Source organism: Artemia franciscana, chromosome 5 (genome assembly GCF_032884065.1).
Source record: "Artemia franciscana chromosome 5, ASM3288406v1, whole genome shotgun sequence".
NCBI lineage: Eukaryota > Metazoa > Arthropoda > Branchiopoda > Anostraca > Artemiidae > Artemia > Artemia franciscana.
In genome coordinates this window covers 25816086-25837722 of record NC_088867.1, presented here as the reverse complement: position 1 = coordinate 25837722, position 21637 = coordinate 25816086, and the positions used below count along the sequence as shown (strand labels likewise).

The 21637-nt window shown below is 36.0% G+C and overlaps 1 protein-coding gene across 1 annotated transcript in view; it reads right to left on the bottom strand.

The window, feature by feature from the left end:
* The window catches only part of LOC136027159 (E3 ubiquitin-protein ligase HECW1-like), a 152891-nt gene that overhangs the window by 100403 nt on the left and 30851 nt on the right, over positions 1 to 21637 (bottom strand). The window contains exons 4-6 of the mRNA XM_065704150.1: positions 17448 to 17658; positions 6035 to 6220; positions 655 to 840 (exon numbers count right to left, since the gene is read on the bottom strand). Coding sequence (XP_065560222.1) covers positions 655 to 840; positions 6035 to 6220; positions 17448 to 17658 — 583 coding nt within the window. The remainder of the gene's footprint in view (positions 1 to 654; positions 841 to 6034; positions 6221 to 17447; positions 17659 to 21637) is intronic.

Here is a 21637-nt window from a genome sequence, read left to right as displayed (position 1 = left end):
AAGGAAGAATCGTTGAAAAAAAATTCTGGATTAGAAACCTTACAGCCACAAGAGGGAGGCGAGAGATATAGAAGATACTAAAGTATGAATTAAGGAGATACGAAATTGAGTCATTGATAATAGGCTGTAGCCACACAAAATGCTAGTACCGGTAAGGTTTTGTATTTGAGATACTATTGAGAGAAAATCGTGATCTGAAATTGTCCTATCCAGAATTGGAATAAGCCTCAATTATTGATAAAGAAAGCCTTCAGAAGAAACGGATAAAGATTTTGAGAGCGTGTTTCAGAATTTTCGAAGTTAAGTTTTTTTGAAGAATAAGAAGATAAGCCCTAGAACTGAGTGAGACTCTAAAATGGGAGTGGCTGGAAATATTGGGAGGTTACACTAGATGTTTCCTGGCGAATTAATAAGAATAATTTTAGCTGTTTGTGGGAAAGATCATAAAACAAACAATAAAGTGTACGAAATATGGGGTCAATCTCAATTTCAGCTATGCCATATTATTTGTATGTCTTGATTTTCCCTCCTCTTAATACAACCCTGGGTATATCTTACGAAACACATAAAATAATACATCAGTTGTAAACAGACATTACCACGCGTGGCGAACGTAAATAGGAAGATAAATTTCACAAAATTGTCATTCCAAACCTCATGTTGACTAGATGGCGTGGAACTCCGTGTTTGACTGCTGCACCTAGGTTGACTAGCTCGATTTCGTCTGGAGCTATGTCTCATATCAAGCGTGCCTCCCCGACCATAGGTCGTCTCTAAGCTTATGGGCAGTCGAGGATCCAGAAACGTCGTAATTCTACGGTTGTGATCGACAAAGAAAGCCTAAACAACAGAAAATGATTCAAATTATTGTTATGTGCTAAATTATTTCAGGTTTTCTTTTTTTTCTTTTTTTTAAGAACTTCCATTATTATTATAGATCTTCTTCAGCTCCTTAATGTATATTTGTTAAGAGTTTGATTTTGTCTCATTAAACAGTATATCCCAATGGTTCTGAGCTGCAATCCAATGAGTCTCATCTTTTTTGGAATAAAATCGCGAGGTAACGCTGCCTGGGCAGTGGGTGCAAGCAATGACCCATACCTGGCTGTTAGCATAGTTTTGAACTTGTGACTCCTAAATAAAACAAAAGCCAAGAGCTCATATGGCACTTGTGACGAGGTTGGAAGAGCCCAAAGCCAAAAGCTTCTTCTCACTAAGTTTCACTACAACCTCTCCATTCTAAGCATTTTCCAATATTTCCGGTTCCCCCCCCCCCCTCCAACACCCCCCAATGTCACCAGATCCGGTCGGGATTTAAAATAAGAGCTCTGAAACACGAGATCCTTCTAAATATCGCATTTCATTAAGATCCAGTAACGTGTTCGTAAGTTAAAATACCTCATTTCTTCTAATTTTTCCGAATTAACCGTACTTCCACTCCCCCCAGATGGTGTAATCGGGGAAGTGACTATTTCTAATTTAATCTAGTTGGGTCCCTGATACGCCTGCTAACTTTCAGCGATCGCTATATTGATCACGTATCTGGTTTCGGAACTTCTTCAGGTAAAAATGGGGGTGGTCCGAGATTCGAATCTGAGAACTCCCGTGCCCTAAGCGAGAATCATACCCCAAGACTACAAGCCATACTTAAGAAGAACAACCATTAGTTTTATCAACAAATAAAATTCTTTTCAACTATCTTGTTCACTCGCTGCCCCCCCCCCCCAGATGGTCGAATCGAGGCTCGTCTAGTCCCTGATACGCCTGTCACCTTTCATCCTCCTAGCTTATCTGGAAGTGCCAAAACTAGTAAATCCCCCAACGCCCCCAAAGAGAGTGGATCCGGTCCCTGATACGCCTGCCAACTTTCATCCTAATTGCTTATCTGGAAATGCCCAAACTAGTAAATCCCCCCAACTCTCCCAAAGAGAGCGAATCCGGTCCGGTTATGTCAATAGCATATCTAGGACATGTGCTTATTTTTCTCGCCCAGTATCATCCCGATCTCTACACTCTAAACGTTTTCCAAGATTTCCGGTTTCCCCCTCCAACTCCCCTCAATCTTACCGGATCCGGTCGGGATTTAAAACAAGAGCTCTGAGACACGACGTCCTTCTAAATATTAGATTTCATTAAGATACAATCACCCGTTCGTAAGTTATAAATACCTCATTTTTTTCGAATTACCGAATTAAAAGCCCCCCCCCCTCCAAATCTCCCAAATAGAGCGGATCCGGTCCGGTTATGTCAATAACGTATCTAGGACATGTGCTTATTTTTCCCACCAAGTTTAATCCAGTTCTCTCCCACTTTAAGTGTTTTCCAGGATTTCCGGTCACCCCAACTCCTCCCAATGACAGTGGTCCGGTCGGGATTTAAAATAAGAGGCCTGAGTTACGAGGTCCTTCTAAATATCAAATTTTACCAAGATCCGATCACTCGTTCGTTAGGTTAAAAATACCTCATTTTTCTAGTTTTTCCAAATTAATCCCCCCCCCCCAATTCTACCAGAGAGCGGATCCGTTCTGGTTATGTCAATCACGCATCTAGGACTTGTGCATATTTTTGCCACCGAGTTTCATCCCGATCCCTCCACTCTAAGCGTTTTCCTAGATTTCAGTTTTTCCCCTCCAACTCCCCCCAATGTCACCGGTCCGGTCGGGATTTAAAATAAGAGCTCCGAGACACGATATCCTTTTAAATATCAAATTTCATTAAGAGCCGTTCACCTTAGTAAGTTAAAAATACCTAATTTTTCCAATTTTTCCAAATTAACCGTCCCCCCACTCCCCCCAGATGGTCGAATCGGGAAAGGACTATTTCTAATTTAATCTGGTTTGGTCCCTGGTATGCCTGCCAAATTTCGTCGTCCTAGCTTATCTGGAAGTACCCAAACTAGCAAAACCGGGACAGACTGACAGAATTTGTAATCGCTAGATGTCACTTGGTAAATACCAAGTGCCATAAAAATGTGTATTCTACTTTTTTTCAAATGCTGAAAAAGCTTATATTTAACAGACAATATTATGCTCCGCCCCTTTCATTGCATTTACTTCAGCTGAAAATGCCTTAAATCTTTTTTATTCTTTTTTTTTCGTACCTATCAGAAAAACAACTATACAAATTGTTTATAGTTCGTTAGATTTTAATGAAGTGCATTGTCATCATAACTTGGTACCCTAAAATATCTGGAGCACCTCCTTTAAGGCCACTCATAAAGGTATTTTACTAATTCCGAGATTTAACAAGCGCTAATTTGAGTCAATCAGATTTTTCACAGAATTTGGTCGGAAATTTAAGTCCCTCGGATTTTCTAGAAATTAATGGAAAATTCAAGAGGCCCATATAGTCTGGAGGCATCTTTCTGATAAGCAGTATTTGATAACATTCAATAATTCTTTTATTTACAGTTTATCTGTATTTTCGTTCATTACAATATTCTCTTGTATAGAGTACAATTATTTTCTTTCCCGTAACTCATCAAATTGTTGTATTGACTCTTCGTGTGTTATTTCTATAATACATTAATATCTGATTTATTGTTTGTATGTATATACATATTTATATACATATATATATATATATATATATATATATAATACATATATATTAGACTCATCAAATTGTATATATAGACTCATCAAATTATATATATATAGACTCATCAAATATAAATATTAGACTCATCAAATTGTTGTAAGTATTGACTCTTCGTGTGCTAATTCTATGATACATTAATATCTTATTTATTGTTTGTATGTATATTATATATATATGCATATATATATATATATATATATATATATATATATATATATATATATATATATATATATATATATATATATATATATATATATATATATATATATATATATATATATATGTTGTGGAATTTAAACGATCATTTTCTAATAAAAAAAGGCAGCGTGGGAAATACTCTTGTTTTGTCGTTAGAAATGATGAATGCGAGATACTCCAGATAAGTCTATGTTAATTGTAAACAACTGAGATAGGCAAACGCAGGTACTCTAGATACAAATAAATTGACACTATTAATCGCATAATTAGCCGTTACACACACATTAGAAACCACTTAGATTACAGTCATTTCCGGAGCACTGATAATTAAAAAAAAAAACGAAAAAAAAACGCAGATTCTAAAAAGTTATCTGCCAATTTTTTTGATCAACTACGTGGCTTTCCTTGACGAAGATCCAGCTGTTAAACCCAGCGACCACGAACTGAGAGTGTACTCAAGCAAGGGGGAAATAAAATCCTACTTTATATAAGTTGTAAGTATCCTACTAGTTATGTAAGTTGTAAGTATAAGTTGTAAGTATCCAAAATTAACAGGTAAATCGGTTTCAAAAGACAAAAAAAAATACAAGGGCCACCTGGTGTTCGCTATTATTATAGAAAAAAAAAAACCTGAAGCCAAGTATAAAGCTTAAACCAAAACAGGGATTGTATCCAATATTTTTTTATATACGTTAAATAACTTGGACTGATATTTTTTCATTACGCCTAGTCTAGGATTGGATCAATTTTGCCCAATATTTACGCAAACTCCTCATTAAAAATTATCCTCGTGTTTTGCAATCAGTAGCTGTTTTGAAGATTAAAGGTATTTTTTTATTGACAATCCATATTCTCGCTTTGGATTAATTTTACAATCCAAATTGTAAAGAAAAAATTCCCGTAATCGGATATTTTAAAAAGAACAATTTCGGCACAATATTTAGAAAAATTCATTGCCCATTTTTATTTGGAAACTCATTTTGAATGTAATCCATTTTTATAATTCTACCTGACATCTCAACCTCCTCAAAAGAAAATAAACCCCAGATATTCTGGAAACCTATCAATGATAATAACATCAAATATTATTGCCAAAGCTTTAAGAACGTAAGAAACTAGCCGCAAAATACCTTAGAAAAAAACATTTCTACCTTCTAGAGCAACAAAATGTATAGACAAGTTACAAGTCTTTGAGCTTTTCTTAGAGTTAGACAATCCAAAATCCACGATATTTGATTGGAACAGGGTTGTATATTTTACAATCAAAACAGAAATCTGATTGTCAGATTGTGAATCGAAATTTACGATCAAATAGTGAACAGAGATTTAATACGACGACTGTATTCTCAATTTGAGCATCCGGATGTCAATCAGAAAGGCCTTTAATGGGTTCTGATTCACCAGGCGTATAGACGACGTGAGTCATGACGATGATGGACTAAATTCAAACTAAACAACGTTATTTTGCTAAGATTATTTCACTTTTGAAAGAATGAATAAATTTGTGTCTAATTGTTGAAAAAAAATCTTATAGGCTCAACTTCGTAGCACTATTGTATCTTCAGCGCTCGTAGTTTTCGTATCAGAACTGAACCGAAGCGCCAAAGGTTGAGCCCTGTAAAGCCCTACTAAGCAGCCCTGCAGAGCCCTTTTAAGCATTCTGTGGGGGAATGGGCAGGGAACTTACATACCCAGGCCCAAGATTTTTTGCATTTGGGTTTGGCTCCGTAGCCCCAACTAATTTGCTCATTTTATCAAAAAATAGAACGAAAAACTATAAATTTGAAACTGATATGATAATATTATTGTAATAAGTAAAAATATTGGCAGAATACCTGCACACAGGGGAGGTAAGTGTTTGTGTCCTATCGTCCACTTAAGATTTGGCCAGAGGACCGACACTAGAAAACCCGGAAGCCTACATATTCCCCTTTTTCATGTCTTAACATGATGTTAAGAACTAACATCATTTTTTATACAATCTTAATAATAGGGGGGGGGGGGGGTTAATGCCAGGTTTGCTTCTCACTCAATTGAACTATCTGTCTTGGCTTTTTCTACAATTGGCCATGGCTTGATACCCACAACTATTCCATTTTAATTCAATTTATTTTGGACATCCCTCCAAAATAAAGATGATACACTCGACCACCACCACCCATAGATTTAGTCCTGTGTCATTTTAATTGGCAGAGACATCTGTTCTATAAATTAGAGAAAGTTTAGCAGTTACCCTTCCGTTTTTGTCCTTTTTGCCTTCCCATCCAGAGGGCAGCGGTTCATTTTCATCAGCAAAAAGGTTGACTAGTTGTACCAGCTCTCGACTATGTTGATATTTTGGGAACGAGCTAGGTTCCCGCCATATTTTCGTGAGCATGTGCCGCACAGCACTACTGCTATGAAATAGCTTCAGTGCTTCCTAGAATAAAATAAATACAGAATGTGTATTTAGACGTCTAAAATATACGAAGATCATAATTGTTTAAGTTGTTCGCTTACCAAATAAAGAATTCCAATAAAGAAATAAATGAAAAGGTGGTAATTATATTGTTCAATCATCTGATGAGAAAATTAACAGGATCGTTTTGAGTCTACTTATGGGCTTAGATAGTTTACGTATGATGTCATTAGTTTAATTAATTTGAGCATAGAGTAAGTCAAATCGGTTGACAAAATTCTTTATTATCAATTCCGGTAATAACTTTTAATTTAGGGAATTTGGATGGGTTACGTTAAGATCCACAAGAAAAAAAACTAAGGGTTAACAATTGTAAATTACGTGATTACGAGCAAAAACTTAGAACATCCAATTTTCTGAATTCAATGGACATTCAAAGAAAGAGATATTCCATCGGATATACTCTTAAAAAAAAATAATATAAAAAGGTCAAGCACATTGTTTGCCTTTGAATTCCGAACTTAAAAAATAATATGACAAAGTCCGTTAAAAGCGCAGTCCCGCCATATTTTCCTGGTAACGAACTGTAGTAAGGAGCGACCCGGCTCAATAGTAACCGAAACTCTAAAAAATGGAGCTTTGATACCAATAGTTACAGCAAAAGAATAACATTCTAATGCTGATTGTAAATATATAAGTTTCATCAAGATTAGTCTTACCCATCAAAAGTAACGAGCCTGTGAAAATTTGCCTCATTTTAGAAAATAGGGAGAAACACCCTCTAAAAGTCATACAATCTTAACGAAAATCACACCATCAGATTCAGCGTATCAGAGAACCTTGTTGTAGAAGTTTCAAGCTCCTATCTACAAAAATGTGGAATTTCGCATTTTTTGCCAGGAGACAAATCACGGATGCGCGTTTATTTATTTATTTGTTTGTTTTTTTTTTCCAGGGGTGATCGTATCGACTCAGCGGCCCTAGAATGGCGCGAGAGGGCTCATTCTAACGGAAATCAAAAGTTCTAGTGCCCTTTTTAAGTGACCAAAAAATTAGAGGGCACCTAGTCTTTCTTCCACACTCATTTTTTCCCCAAAGTAACTGGATCAAAATTCTGAGATAGCCATTTTATTCAACATAGTCAAAAAACCTAATAACTATGTCTTTGAGGACGACTTAATCCCCCGCAGTCCCCGTGGGACGGGGCTGCAAGTTACAAACTTTGACCTGTGTTTACATATAGTAATGGTTACTGGGAAGTGTACAGACGTTTTCAGGAGGATTTTTTGTTTGGGGGGGGAGAGTTGAGGGGGAAGTTACGTGGGAGGATCTTTCCATGGAGAAACTTCTCATGGGGGAAGAGACTTTCAACGAAGGGGGCGCAGGATTTTCTAGCACTATTAAAAAAACAATGAAAAAATAAATATGAAAAGTATTTTCTACTTAAACTGAGGAGCAGCATTAAAACTTAAAAGGGACAGAAATTATTACACATATGAGGGGTTTACCTCCTCGTAATACCTCGCTCTTTACGCTAAAGACTTTTTAGTAATTTCAACTATTTATTCTACGGCCCTTGTGATTCAGGGGTAATTCTTAAGGAATTCGGACAAAATTCAAGCTTTAGTATAAAGAGCGAGGTATCCAAGTGAGGTGAACCTCCTCATATACGCAATAAAAACATACGAATATAACGTAACGTAACATAAGTTAATTCGTAAGTTAAGTATATTTTTACTAATGAAAACGTTCGTAAAAAATTATAAGTTCTAGTTGCCTTTTTAAGTAATCAAAAACTGGAGGGCAACTAGGCCTCCTCCCTCGCTCCTTTTTTCTCAAAATCTTCCGATTAAAACTATGAGAAAGCCATTTAGCCAAAAACAAATTAATATGCAAATCCCTTTTTAATTATTTATGTGCGGAGAGCCAAGATCAAAACATGCATTAATTCAAAAACGTCCAGAAATTAAATAAAAAAACAAGTTTTTTTAAATGAAAGTAAGGAGCGACGTTAAACTTAAAACGAACAGAAATTACTCAGTATATGAAAAGGGTTTTTCCTCCTCAACGCTGCGCGTTGAGGAGGAAATCGTCTTATTTAGTCTTATCTGCGTCTTATCTTACATTTCCACATTTGTGACATCATTACCAAAAATTGTTTCTTAAGCAGTTCTCAAAGGGAGAATCACCAGGGTAAGAGATGCTCGATCACACTCATCCAGGGCTACCACTTCTAGGGAGATTGCCCTATTTTAGGGAGAAACCACTTCTACAAGGGACACTTATTTTGAATCTAGAGATTCAGGGGAATCTGAAGTAGAGTAAGTATTTTCAGGCAAATCAGGGATAAAATAAGGATTTTCAGGGGAAGTTTGATTTCTTCTAACAAAAAGATGAACAATTCTCACAATTTGCGTATGCTCAGTTTAAAAAAAAAAGTTTATTTAGCAACACTGGCTTGTGTGGCCGAAATTTGAAAAAGTTGAACCGTAGAATATTATTTAGGTAGCCTAGTATTTATTTTATTTTTAAGCAATGGCTATGATTGGTGTAAACTACCGACATAAGGGGGTATTGGTTAGTCTACGCAGCAATTGTAGAATTGAAGCAAGTGACCTAGGCTTTGCTTGCCTAAGACTGTGGAAACAAATCTGATACTTAATCCATACACAGTAGGGATCACAAGATGGTAGAATTCTAGTTTAGCTACTTTTTGCTGTCTTGGAAAGAGGTAAGGTCAGGAAAATGAAACTTTCAATAATGTGTCTATAGGCTAAAGTATGTCCCGGGAAGGTATTTCGAACTACCTACCTCCACTCCTTCTCCCTCTAGAGGAGAGTGACTTTTGGTTTGCTGATCTTCAAATTCCTGTTATTTGGGCAGAATTTTAAGCCATAGCTGTGGGTTTCTCTAAATTTAGGAAATATATTTGTGGATAATAAATTGGGATTGAGCAAAGTTGTGAAGCTTAATACAATTTTCTTGCGCCTCAATTAAGCGGAAGTTCTGTTTTACAAGGTTTCACTTTAATAACACGAAGATTTTTAAAGGTCATCAAGGGTCACTGTCCTCTAGAGGGAGAAGGAGTGGAGGTAAGTACTTCAAAATACTCTCCCGGGAGATGGTGTAATTTGTAGGCCCATCTCTGAAAGCTTCATTTCCATAACCTAACCCCTTTCCAAGATAGTGACAAGTAGTTAAACTAGAATTTTACCTTAAAATTCGACTCAAATAACAGGAATCGCATTTTCAGAACTAAAACCAGAGAAAAAAAAGGTAAAAAAAAGGTAAAGGATACGGCATTAGACTTTACAGTCCGTACCGGCGGTGCTGATCTCTGTTTCTTGGCCCTTCAGCCAGGAAGTGCAATGGGGGGTTGGGGGCCAGCCATCCTGTGCTTTCGCACATCCTTCCTGTTTACCTTCGCCAGATTTCTCCAGGTACCCATTTAGAGCTGGGTCGACTCTGGCTAAGCTTACAGAGTCACGCCACTGACCCCCGTCCCAAACTGAAGAATTGGGTACACTGGGATTCGAACCCGCGTCCTCTCAGACAAGGGATCCCGAATCCAGCGCACCAACCCACTCAGCCGAAAGAGAAAAAGAAAAAGAAGAAAAAGAAGAAATTTCTTTTCCCAGAGAAAAAGAAATTGATAACTGAAAATTAAGATAAAATGTTATTTTGTCAAAATTGCAATAGGTCAAGTAGCAAATTTCTGAGACTTAGAAATCAAAAGAGGGTTAACATAGAAGCTTGGCAATACCTTTCCTGAGCATGTTTTTGAGCCTGGATTCATTGCTGAAACTTTCATTTCCCCAATCTAACCCCTCTCCTAGAACAAATTCAGAGTTTACACCTACATCAGTTTATGTTGCGTGTGACATATGTCTCAAAGCTGATGTTGATAAAGGGAGGTGACCTTAGGTAGCCAGGAACACATGATGTTGATCTTGCAAAATACACTCGAGTTCCACTTAGTATAGTAGCCATTCAAAATAAATTGGTCACTAGGCCAAGGGCAGGGGCATCGTTTAAGGGGGAGGGCAGGTGCCCCCTCCAGAACAATTCAGAAAAAAACAATTATATAGCCTATGCCCCTTGACTATCCGGATATGGACCACTCTTGCCCCCCTCCCTGATAAAAATTCTGGAGCTACTCCCCTGGTCAAGGGAGATTATGATTTTATTCTCCATCCTCAAAAAGATGCCAGAGATTTAAAGCAATTCAAAATGAATTGTCACTAAGTCAAGGGAGATTATGATTTTGGTCTCTATCCTCAAAAAGACATCAGAATTTTGTATTTAATATTGTGGTAATTTTAAATTGAACTGTCATTAGGTCAAGTGAAATTGAAACCACAGTCTCATTTGGCTTCATGATGATTCAGTTTTGAATTATCAACACATGAAACGAAACTCCGGTATCTTTTTGAGGATAAAATCAAATTATAATCAGGTGTGCAAAATGTTTCAAAACTGAAGTGCTGCAGATTACACTTATTTGAACTTTTTAATGTGTTCTTGGTAGTGCAAAAGATGTTAAGTTATACCATTATCTGAAGTAAAAAATAACAATTTGATGATGTGCTGTTTTTAATGTAGATTGTATGGAAACCTTAGGCAAAATATCCCTTTTTTTTAGGGAGAAATCAGACCTAAAGACGAGGAATTTTAGGGAAAATTGAAATCAAAAAGCGGAAGCACTGCTCTCATCCTACTAATTTCCAGTGCCTTGCCGTTTTGAGAACAACTTGGCAACCGGTTTTTGGCAATCATCTCAGAAGTGTGAAATCTTCGAATCAGAGTTGTTAAGGCGGCACAAATGTACCGCTTTTTGGTATAATTTAGAGGTCCTGAAAGACATAGGTATGTTAGAATTTTTTTTGTAAAAGCACAAATGTTCTTGTATATTATGGTTTTTACTTGCTTCATTCTTATTCTGTTGTCTGCTCAACTTTTTAATTATCGAAATTTTTTTCTTGTTATGGCAAATTTTTAACTGTTGTTCAGTTGGTCCAAATTAAACTCTTAGGATGCAATTGTAGTTGGAAAACAGGTTCAGTTTTTTCAAAGTTTTGGCAATGCTGCTTTGCTTATGTCCTATGGCGCGGGGATTGAAATTCTTTGTATTTTATTGGATGGACGTAATAGAGGTATTATTCTCTTCTTGTGAAAATTTGGGCAAACATAAAATGAAATTTTAATAGTCTGTTGCGGGCTTGGCACTCCATGACAAGTCAGCATTTATATTAAGTAGACAGTAGACGATAAAAAATTGAAAGTTAATTTGAAAGAGCGTGACCAAAGGTTAGAGGTCCTAAGATTCCAGTCTTCAATGACATTCTTCTTCGCTTGAAAACATAAAATGCATAAGGAATTTGGCGCACAGATGCCATCTGTGACGAAACGATTTCCTAGAGTTCAGCATAATAATAATAATTATATTGAAAAGCTATTAAGGCCAAGGAGTTGCTCACTTCCACCTGATGTATATCTCGGAACGCCACATGTACGGGACAGTTCAGCCACGCTTGGCAAAGTCCCCAAAACACTTAGCACACTCCCCGAAATGCTTGGCACAGTTCTGCCATCGTAAAGCAACCATCATTATTTAATTGTTAACTTTTCAAGCTAAAAAATATAAATGAAATTTAAAAATTATGAGAGTGATGATCAAGGCCATATCCAAGAGGTGATGGGAGCTTGGCCCCCCTCTACCTCCCTAAAAACTTCCCTACTCATAAAAACGTAATGAAGATGTATATATATATCATTTTTTGATGTTTTAAAGTTTCTTTGTACCCCCCCCCCCTCGAACAAAAGACATGGATACGGCCTTAGTGATGAGCAATATTGAATTTTTTTCGCATGGGATGTTAGTAGCAAAGAGCACATTAAGAAAATTGGGAATTGAAAGCAGCTTTTAATTTATATCATTCAAAATGACCTGGACGGTCAATTGGTAATGAGACTACAACCCACAAAAGCTTTTACGAAGAGGCACAATACTGCCCTGCGATAAGTTTAAAAAAATTAATTTTGTTTTTTGTCAGCTTTAAGTTTTTTACCAATCGAATACTATTACTCATGAGCCCTGACGAGGTTGGGATGAGTATACAAGGTTGGAGCTGTTCCTGTGTTCTGAGATGATTTGGGATCTCCGTTCCGTCATGAGCTCCTTCTTCATTCCTAGTCCCTGAAACGGAGACCCTGCTTAAGTTGCCCTATAACAGCGCCAGGATGGATCTGTCATGAGTTTGCCTTACCAGAAGCGTGACTGCAAACAGTGCTACAGGGTAACCTTGAGCAGTAGCGTCCCTCGGGAATTTACATTCTAGTTAATGACACAGCATTGTACAGAATTTTGGTAATTCTTCGGAGTTCTTAGGGTAGAGTGAAGCTTTGAATAGTTTGGGATCGAGGAGGAGCGTGCACAGCTGTTTTTGACCTTAGGTGGCTTGGTGTTGTAGTGAGTTGTTTAGTCATATATGATATCATAGTTAATCATACATCTTACGTTCATACCTGGCACGTACGCAGGGGAGGGGGCCTTCGGAACCGGGCCCTCCCCGAAATTTTGTGAAATGTTTAATTTCCCCATGGTTTCTTGGGATTTCTGTAAGAGATCCCAAGTAAAGTAGGACATTTATCAAGAATCTAGATACAGGTGTGAAGCCCTTTTTTTGGATCTTACAGCATGCAATTATCCGGTCAAGTCACTGCCCAATTATTAACTCATTTTCTGTCGAATTTTTTACCCTCTTTGAAGTAATTAGCGATTGTACTGTTTTTTTTTTTTTTTTTTTTCGTAAAGAGAGTTTGCTTTCCACAACGAAATAGAATTATCCTCGATATTAGGGCGTTTACCCCCCCCCCCCTTTTCAGTACAGGTTTTAATGGATCAATTTTGAAAACTATCATTTTTCATTAAAATCGACATTTTTGGAATAAAAGAACTACCCCCCACAGCACCCATATTGCACTGTTAACCCTAAAATTTCCCTTTCAGTGGGATATAATAGATTAATCACTGGTTCTAAATCGCCATGAACATAACCTGTGCCTAAAACGTACTTTTGAGGCTTCAGTCTTCTTCCTCCCATCCGCTACAATACTACAGATTAAAGTTATTCTGTATTTTCTGATGTACGTGCTTTTTGCATTTATTTAGCTACTAAATAAAAAAAAGGGCTACTTTACATCTGCTGTTTCGAAGGTTTTAGGCCCCCCTCCGAAAAAAATTCCTGCGTACGTGCCTGGTTCACACCATTACAAATGACCGAACTCATACATCCAAAGCTCAAACCAGAAATTAATTGTGAAAAGGGGATGCCAAAAAGGAACAAGACTAACTTATAAGAGTATATTTTTGAATAAGGGTAAAAACCAAGAAAAAAATGAAGTGACGAACCGAAAGCCATAAGTTCAAAAAGCTACCAGCAAGAGATGTACCGATTAAATAATTGATCCTATAATAGCAAGCAATTGATGAATGAATCTAACGCAGGACCGTATTAGAAACATATATCTAACCCTAGTACTAAAAAAAGAAGAACGAGATATGTTAGACGTTCTTCGAGATATTGCATAGCCTAAAGATAATTTCAGGAATAAAACTGCGTGATTAATTTTTTTGTGGATTGAGTCGACATTTTTTTTTACAACAGGGTAATATTGCCCTACGTACTTCCTTCGCACGTAACAAAAACTCAAAAATCTCAGTATAGAACTGAATATATATATATATATATATATATATATATATATATATATATATATATATATATATATATATATATATATATATATATATATATATATATATGCTTTTTTTCTATATATATATATATATATATATATATATATATATATATATATATATATATATATATATATATATATATATATATACTATAATATATATATATACCAAATATATATAATATATACATATATATATATAATATATATATAATTCCTGGACACTTCTTACTCAAATTATTTGTTTTTAAATAATATTTTTTGTTGTTATCCTCCCTGTAATTTGTATATTCCAGAACACACCCCCCCCCCGAAAATTCTATGCTTACGCACATAGGTTCCTCAGTGAAAATGATCCCTTCTGCTCTACTATGTTTATGTACTTTTTTGTCATGGCATTTTTAGTACGTGTATCTGTTTTTCTTTGTTGACCAACTGCTATAAATCTAAAAAGAAAATAAAAGAAGTGTTCCAAGAAAAAATCGATGGTTTTCCAGAGTAACTCTTTCTCAAAATGCGTCTTAATCTTTTGCACTGTAAAATCAGAACGCATATTTGACATAACAACTCACGAGAAGTTTTCCAAACACTTCAACAAGATACCAGATTCTTATGAAACTCGTCCAACAAGTGGCACTAATTTCAGATCTTCCGGTTCTCAATCGGAAGTAATTAACAAAAAGGGAAAAGAGGGGTTCAAAGTTTATTATCAGGACGGATTGACCGCTCAAAGGCATACACATATGGCTTCTCGGCATGCTCCTCAAGTCCGGCTAAGACAAAGAAACCGAATAATCCCCAACACGAACAATCTCCAACTTATTTTCATATCCTCAAAAGCTGTTTATTGATAGCCCAAACAAGTACCTGTTATAAACGTTAAAATGTTAAAAAAAAATGAGTTAAAAGTGCATTTTAAACCCCACAGTCTTCGAACCACAAAGAAGCCCTCCCCCCAGTCTGAATATTTTATGATTCCCTCGAAACTAATTGTTTTTTGTGTAAATAATCTACTTTTTTGGCGTTTTCCCAATTCTTATAGACTCTACTTGAAGCGAATAGACAATCCCCCCAGTACGAGATGTTCACGTGGTTTATGTTCCCTAAAAAACATGAGGATTCTTATAAGCCTACAGCTATAACTTGCGTCGACAAAACAGATCTACCAATGGATTTATTAGTTTTGGATATGTACATTCACCGAGCCGGAATTATGGTGTTACTTGCACTACTTCTTAGATAATATCCCAAACTAAAATTGAGAATTTTTTCTGTTTTGAAACCCTTTCAACATTTTTATCAACCTAAAAATAATGCAAAACAATTTTCAAGAATGTGATTCGGTAGAAGGATAAAACTTAGATCCCAGCTATCGAATGATAGAAAAAAACAAATGCTGTCTTACATTGAAAAATGAATTGTAGGACTGGAGAAAATATCATACCAAAAAACTTACTCAGGGATAATTTTCCCACGGAAATGTTAGAAAAATCTCACAAGAGTATATTTTTTGAAAATTTGGAAAATGCATCCTTTGGAAAAGTCATTAGATAACCCTTCCTTATTATGAGAAAAAATTGAATTAAAAACAATTATTTACAAAGAATCCACAGCTTTTTCTTCGACAGCTCCTTTTTTTGGATAAATACTCCAACTACCCAGTTCAGTGACGGTTCTGGCCTCTCTTGCGCAAGGGGCAAAATATTAATTAGCCCCCTGTTTCCAGAAAGTTTTCAGGTCAAATTTTAAAATAATTTTCATATATTACCAAAGTTTTTATCTATTAGCAAAATTTTCGATTTATTTAAATCCAAAATTTCCTTACTTCAGCCTTTTGGTCTTCTTACTTTTATTTTCAAGGAAAAGCGATGAAGATGCGGGAAAAATTAAAATTTTGGATTCAACTTGCTTATAATTACTACAAACTACGCCCTCTATTTTATTATCATAAAAGAAAAACTTAAAATATATATATATATATATATATATATATATATATATATATATATATATATATATATAAAATGAACAGAACCGTTGGACTATTTATTTGAAACTTTGCGCCACTAAAATTCCTGCATTTGGAGCAAATGCCTCTGCTCCACCCTAACACCACCTCTATGCCAGTTATAAATCCAAATTCTGTGCCATCAGAAATAAATAAAACATAAGAAAAAACCAGAAACAGAAAAAAAGAAAAAGTAACATAGTCTGTTTAGGTTCTTACTAATATCCCTTAATAATAATTAAGGGTCCCTGCTGTCCCAGGGAGGATCTCGAAAGTACCATCGCATGATAACGGAAACTAAAGGAGCAATAATTGTAACTTTTAAGTCTAATTTCTCACATGTTAGTCTTAATTCGTGAAATTCTAGATAACCTTCAGAATAAAAAAAAAAGTACATTATCATCCATGATAAAAGAAGGTGTAACTTTCAGTGGCGTCAGCTAATGAAAATTTGGGGGGGGGAGTTTGTCATTTTTAATTTTTTTTTTCTTTTCAATAAAGATAGAAAGGGCATCTATAAAAAAAAATATCCCAAAAGGAATTTTTCAAAATGTAGGAGGGAATAGCCCCCCCGCCATTGATGCCACTGTCTAAATCATGGCCACTGAAAGATTATTCAGAGCTTTACAAAGTAGTATTTATTTTCTCTGCTTCTAAAACAAATTCCTGTTTTTTGCGTGGGTTTTATGTTTTCAGCAAAGAGAGAGTACTTCAAAATCAAAAAAAAAAAAAAAAAAAAAAACAGAAAGAAAAAATCAGGAGTCGGTTAATTTGAGCTAGTTTATAGATAGTTGAATAGCAACAATTTTTGTTCGCTTTAAATTCAACTTCGCATTGTATTACCATCAGCAAAACCTTTTTTTTATTTTTTATTTTTTCCTCTCTTTTTTTACATATAGAATTAACCAGATAAAAGATCTTAGTCGTTGGTCTTTTTGTTAAAGTAGGGCATTAATGTAGGTTTTATGCCCTATCTCTCTTAAATTTTTCCATGGTAAATGTAAAACTTTATCATGGAGAAAAGCATCTTTGAGAAAACACATATGGAAATCAAACTATTTATGACAAATCCTCCTTTGTCTCTCTTTTTTTCTTTTTTTTTTTTAGTTCATTAACTTAGTATATAGCATCAAAAAAACTTGCGCAAAAAGTTCACCTCATATATTGTTTGTGGTAAACAAATTTTCGTTAAATCACATACTACATTTCTTCCAAAAAAGGGTATCATTTTGCTGTTTAGGACTATGTGATAAGAACAGCGCATTAGTACACATCGATGGGGGGGGGGGGCAGGAGCTTTTCGTCAAGCGGCAAAAAACCCGCAAATTCACTAAAAAAAGCAAAAAAAAAATCTTTCCGTCCCGTATGTAGAGTATCTATCCCTAATTTAAATAATACTAGTAGTAGCGAAACGTTTTACATTAATCATTTTGCAAAATGTCAAATTCAATGAATGCCACTTTACATTAACTATCTTACCTCTTTTGTATGAAGTAGCGAAAAGAAATCCGGCCTTGTTAAAAAGCGGAGAGCTGGAGAGGCTTGCCAATTTTCCGAATCTCCTTGAACTGGGACAGGGGATTCTTGCTTGAGTGGAGGAGGTACTGGTGATGAAGATGGTGAAGGATCTTTCCCGCAAGGAGTCACTCGGTCCGAACGAGATCCTATCGTTCGACGGATGCTTTGATACCTATAATAAAATAAATATTTAGAAAATAATGAATAAGCGTCTCATTCCATACTACAAGCCAAGAGCGCATCCAGAATACTTGTTTGGGTGGAAGGGGGTGTTTTTTGGGGGGTTACAAAAAAACAACATTAGAAACATATAACAAATTTGTAGATATTTTATTACGTTTTTATAAGTAGTACAAAGCTATGAAGAGGCGGGCTCAAACCCAGTAACCTCCCTGGATGCGAACTTGCTAAAGCCTACAATTCTGGTAGTGACGCCTCACTGGTTTTGACAAGCCAGATTAGGGGTAAACCATTAGAGCTACTAGTCCCTCAAGACGTTATTACGCAAACCTAGGCAATACTATAGCGCATGTGTTTAGTACACCTAAGTGATAGGGGTTTGCATGTTCCGTCATAGGGAATATTTTCAAAGGGATGCAGATGTTAATTGCCTAATAGTTTCATTTTAAAAAACCTACGAGGGCCGGGGCTTTGTTACTTAAGGATTAGCGTGGTTGTTACGTAATGACAGGGGGCAAGCGTGGAATGTGACGTAATTTTGCGCATGGGTGTTACGTAATGGCGGTGCATACGTGGGTGTTAAGTAATGGCAGCGCACACGCGAGTTGTCCCGTAATGGCAGCGCAAACGTGGGGTGTAATGTAAAGACGGTGCACACGTCGGATGTGACGCAATCTTATACGCTAGTATCACTTAATGAAGGGGGATACATGTGGGTGTTAAGTAATGAAAGCGCACATGTGGGATCTTACGTAGTGACAACACACACATGAGATGTTACGTAAAGACGGTGCAGAGATCAGTGATAATAATTTAAGACATTTTTTCTTCGGAAATTTCTTTTTCTTTCGAACTGATTTGAAGGTTTCTCAGGGAACCTTATATTCTAATAATTTTTAAACCCATTAGAATTCAAAAGGGCATTTCTATCCAATGGAACTATGCCTTGGACATCTGGACCAACAAGTATTCCTAATATTTTGATTCGACTAATACATTCTAAATGATAGCCTATGGCAGGCAAGGAGAATCCCATGTTCGCGCATACTAGAATGATTAAATTGATAGCATGTTTCCAACCCTTTCCACATTAGAGCAGAAGCGTCCCAATCCTATTGATTTTTGCTCAATCATATACAACTCCCTATCACAATGTTATTAATTTTCTAACGTGATCTAAACAGGTAGAGCTAAATAGCAGATATTACATAGCATTGGTTTTGGATATTTCATTACGTAAATGATCACATATCGAAGATTCGTCATGTACGTAAATGGTTACATATTGAAGATTCGTCCTGGAACAAGTAATCTAAAGAATTTAGGTTATTCTTGTACATGCAACTTCTATTAGCAAAAACAAATTCACAAACAATAATAAAACACAAAAAAGCAATTAAAACACGACAAACGTGAAAAAAACTTATAAAGGATAAAATGTAAGTAAAAACAACCATGAATTAAAGAAAAGTGGGAACCTTAACAACCAATTCCGACGGGAGAGGGCCCTAGCATTCAATCCCACCGAGGGACCCATAACATCCAATTACACCGGAGCCCTAGAAAGTAATTCCACCGGGGGATGACAAACTTCAGCACCAGCGCATATCTATAAAAATTTGATCCTCTTTTTGAGGCAAATGGAAAAGATGATATCTAGAATTGAAGTTATCGACGCGGTAAAAAGCGCTTGATCAATTTTCGACCAGCCATGACGGTGTAGAGGTGCTGAAGGACTAAGAGATGTACTTCGATGACCAAAAGATGGAAAAGTGATTGAGAAGGCTATGTGATGATGATCAGACAATTGATAATCAAACACGAACTTTACTGTAAGGAAACTTCGTCATGTGATCCCTACAAAATGGTTCGATTCTGTAGTCAATAGTATGTGTATGTGTAGACATATTAATGAAAAATAATAAAAACCTGCAGTTATTTCTATGCTTTCCGTTTGTTTCATTAGCTACTAAGTTGGTCTGCCCAATCAATTCGGTTGGCTTTTTGCTGCCAAACTTCAGATCAATTAGCACAAAAGGTTTTGGAAAGGTTTTAAGCAGTCCACTTCGCTATGGGGTCTACCTGATAATTATTACAGATTATAATCTATAGTACAAGGCTATACGCAAAAACTCGTTAAAGTAGTAAATCATGGCGGTGCCGATGTGGAATTTGCGGATGTTAATTCCTTTCTTTGTAGAATGGATTATTTTGAAAGAAGCTATCCAAAATCCAAGGCAACTATAGTAAGCTTTCGTTCAAATCAGTTGACAAAATCACGTAGTCAAGCTGCCAACCACCATTCGACTTCAGCAAAGTTAAACAATAGTGAACCATTTGAGATTAGTAACCCGAAACTATAAAACATATACTACACTCGGGTAAGATTTTAATTAGTCGGCTAGTCACGCAAGTAAAAAATTATCGTGCATCTTGAAAACAGCATACATATGTTTGGGAATCTCATACCTTGTAAGATTAATGTGCATTAATTTAAGATAATTTGGTTAATATGAGCGAAGTCGGCAATTGCAATAGTCTCGTTCCCGGATCTTCGAATGACGTTGCTATAATACTTTCATTACTATGAAAAAAAAGAAGGAAAAAAACTACCAAGTAATGACTTCTAGAAACTTAATGAAAGGAACTTTTTTCAAGTGTTTCTCACAACATAAACATTTTGATTGTACTATAGAAAACAGCAACTTCATTCAGATATGAAATAGTAACCATGACAGAAAAAAAGGTCAAACAACAAATCATCAAGGCGGTCAGTAACTCCTATAATCAAAATTCATTGTAGTTAATTTAGCAAATCCTCTACCAGTTCAACATGGTAAATGGAATTAATGCCAGATTTAAATCTTACACTTACAAAATTTGAGGGTGGGGGTAGCTCCATCTTTAAAAAATTAAAAATTCGTTCACTTAAGCCTAGTTCACATGTGCGCTTAACTGGCCATCAATTTCCAGTCATCATCACATTGACCAATCAGGGATATGTTACTTATAAAAGAGAAAGCAAATTATGATTGATCAAAAAATTACTACTTAGAGCTAGACGTTAATGTCTACCTGAGCCAGAGTCACGGCTTAGATACTAATACAGTTATGAAAACTCGATTTATTTTTGGGACACAGTGAGCGGTAGCGATGCTAGCGGCTGGAGACGGGAAACTGGCAGCACAGCTTAGATTACCAATATTGGTATCTAAGCTGTGTATGCAACAAAACAAAATTGCGTTCCCGCCTATGGTGTTTTAGTACGATCTATGCGTCGGAGCGCGGGCTTGGAGAAGGCGCCAAGTTCAGAGCTCTGTACCAAAAGCTTCTCATGGGCAAGATAGGAGTTTTCATAAACTGTATTGGTATCTAAGCTGTGAGTTCTTCGGACTAATCTCCTAGAGAAGAAGCCTAGCCCGTTTGTGCATGTATGTTGATAACCATACATGAAAAGAGATATAATTGACAGAATAGCTAATAAAATGACCCAAGACCAAAACAATATCATCCTGCATTTTTTCTTATAACCTAGATAGAAAGCCGAGGCCGAGGGTAAGGCTTACATTCAAAAAAAAAAAAAAAAAAAAAAAAAAAAAAAAAAAAACAATTAAGGTGTGCGGAATATTGGAATGCAAGTTTCTTCTTCTGCGTTTTCTTATGTTTCGTGTACTACACCTTAACTTTCGTTATAAGAAACCCAAGTGACAGTAGAGTTAACGCAGTAAAGCTGACTTACAACATAACTTGAATTACAACTATAACTAATATTACTAATAAGATAAGGAATGACATGTCTCCCCTATATTTTTTTTTCGTCCTTGAGATGGATGGTTGTAGCCTACAAACTTGAGAGAAGATTCAATTGATCGAAAAAATGATAGTTCTAGTGCCCTTTTAAGGGATCAAAGGCAATTGGATTATCACCAGCTCCCACCCCTTGCTTATTTCGTTGCAAGACTCTGTACCGT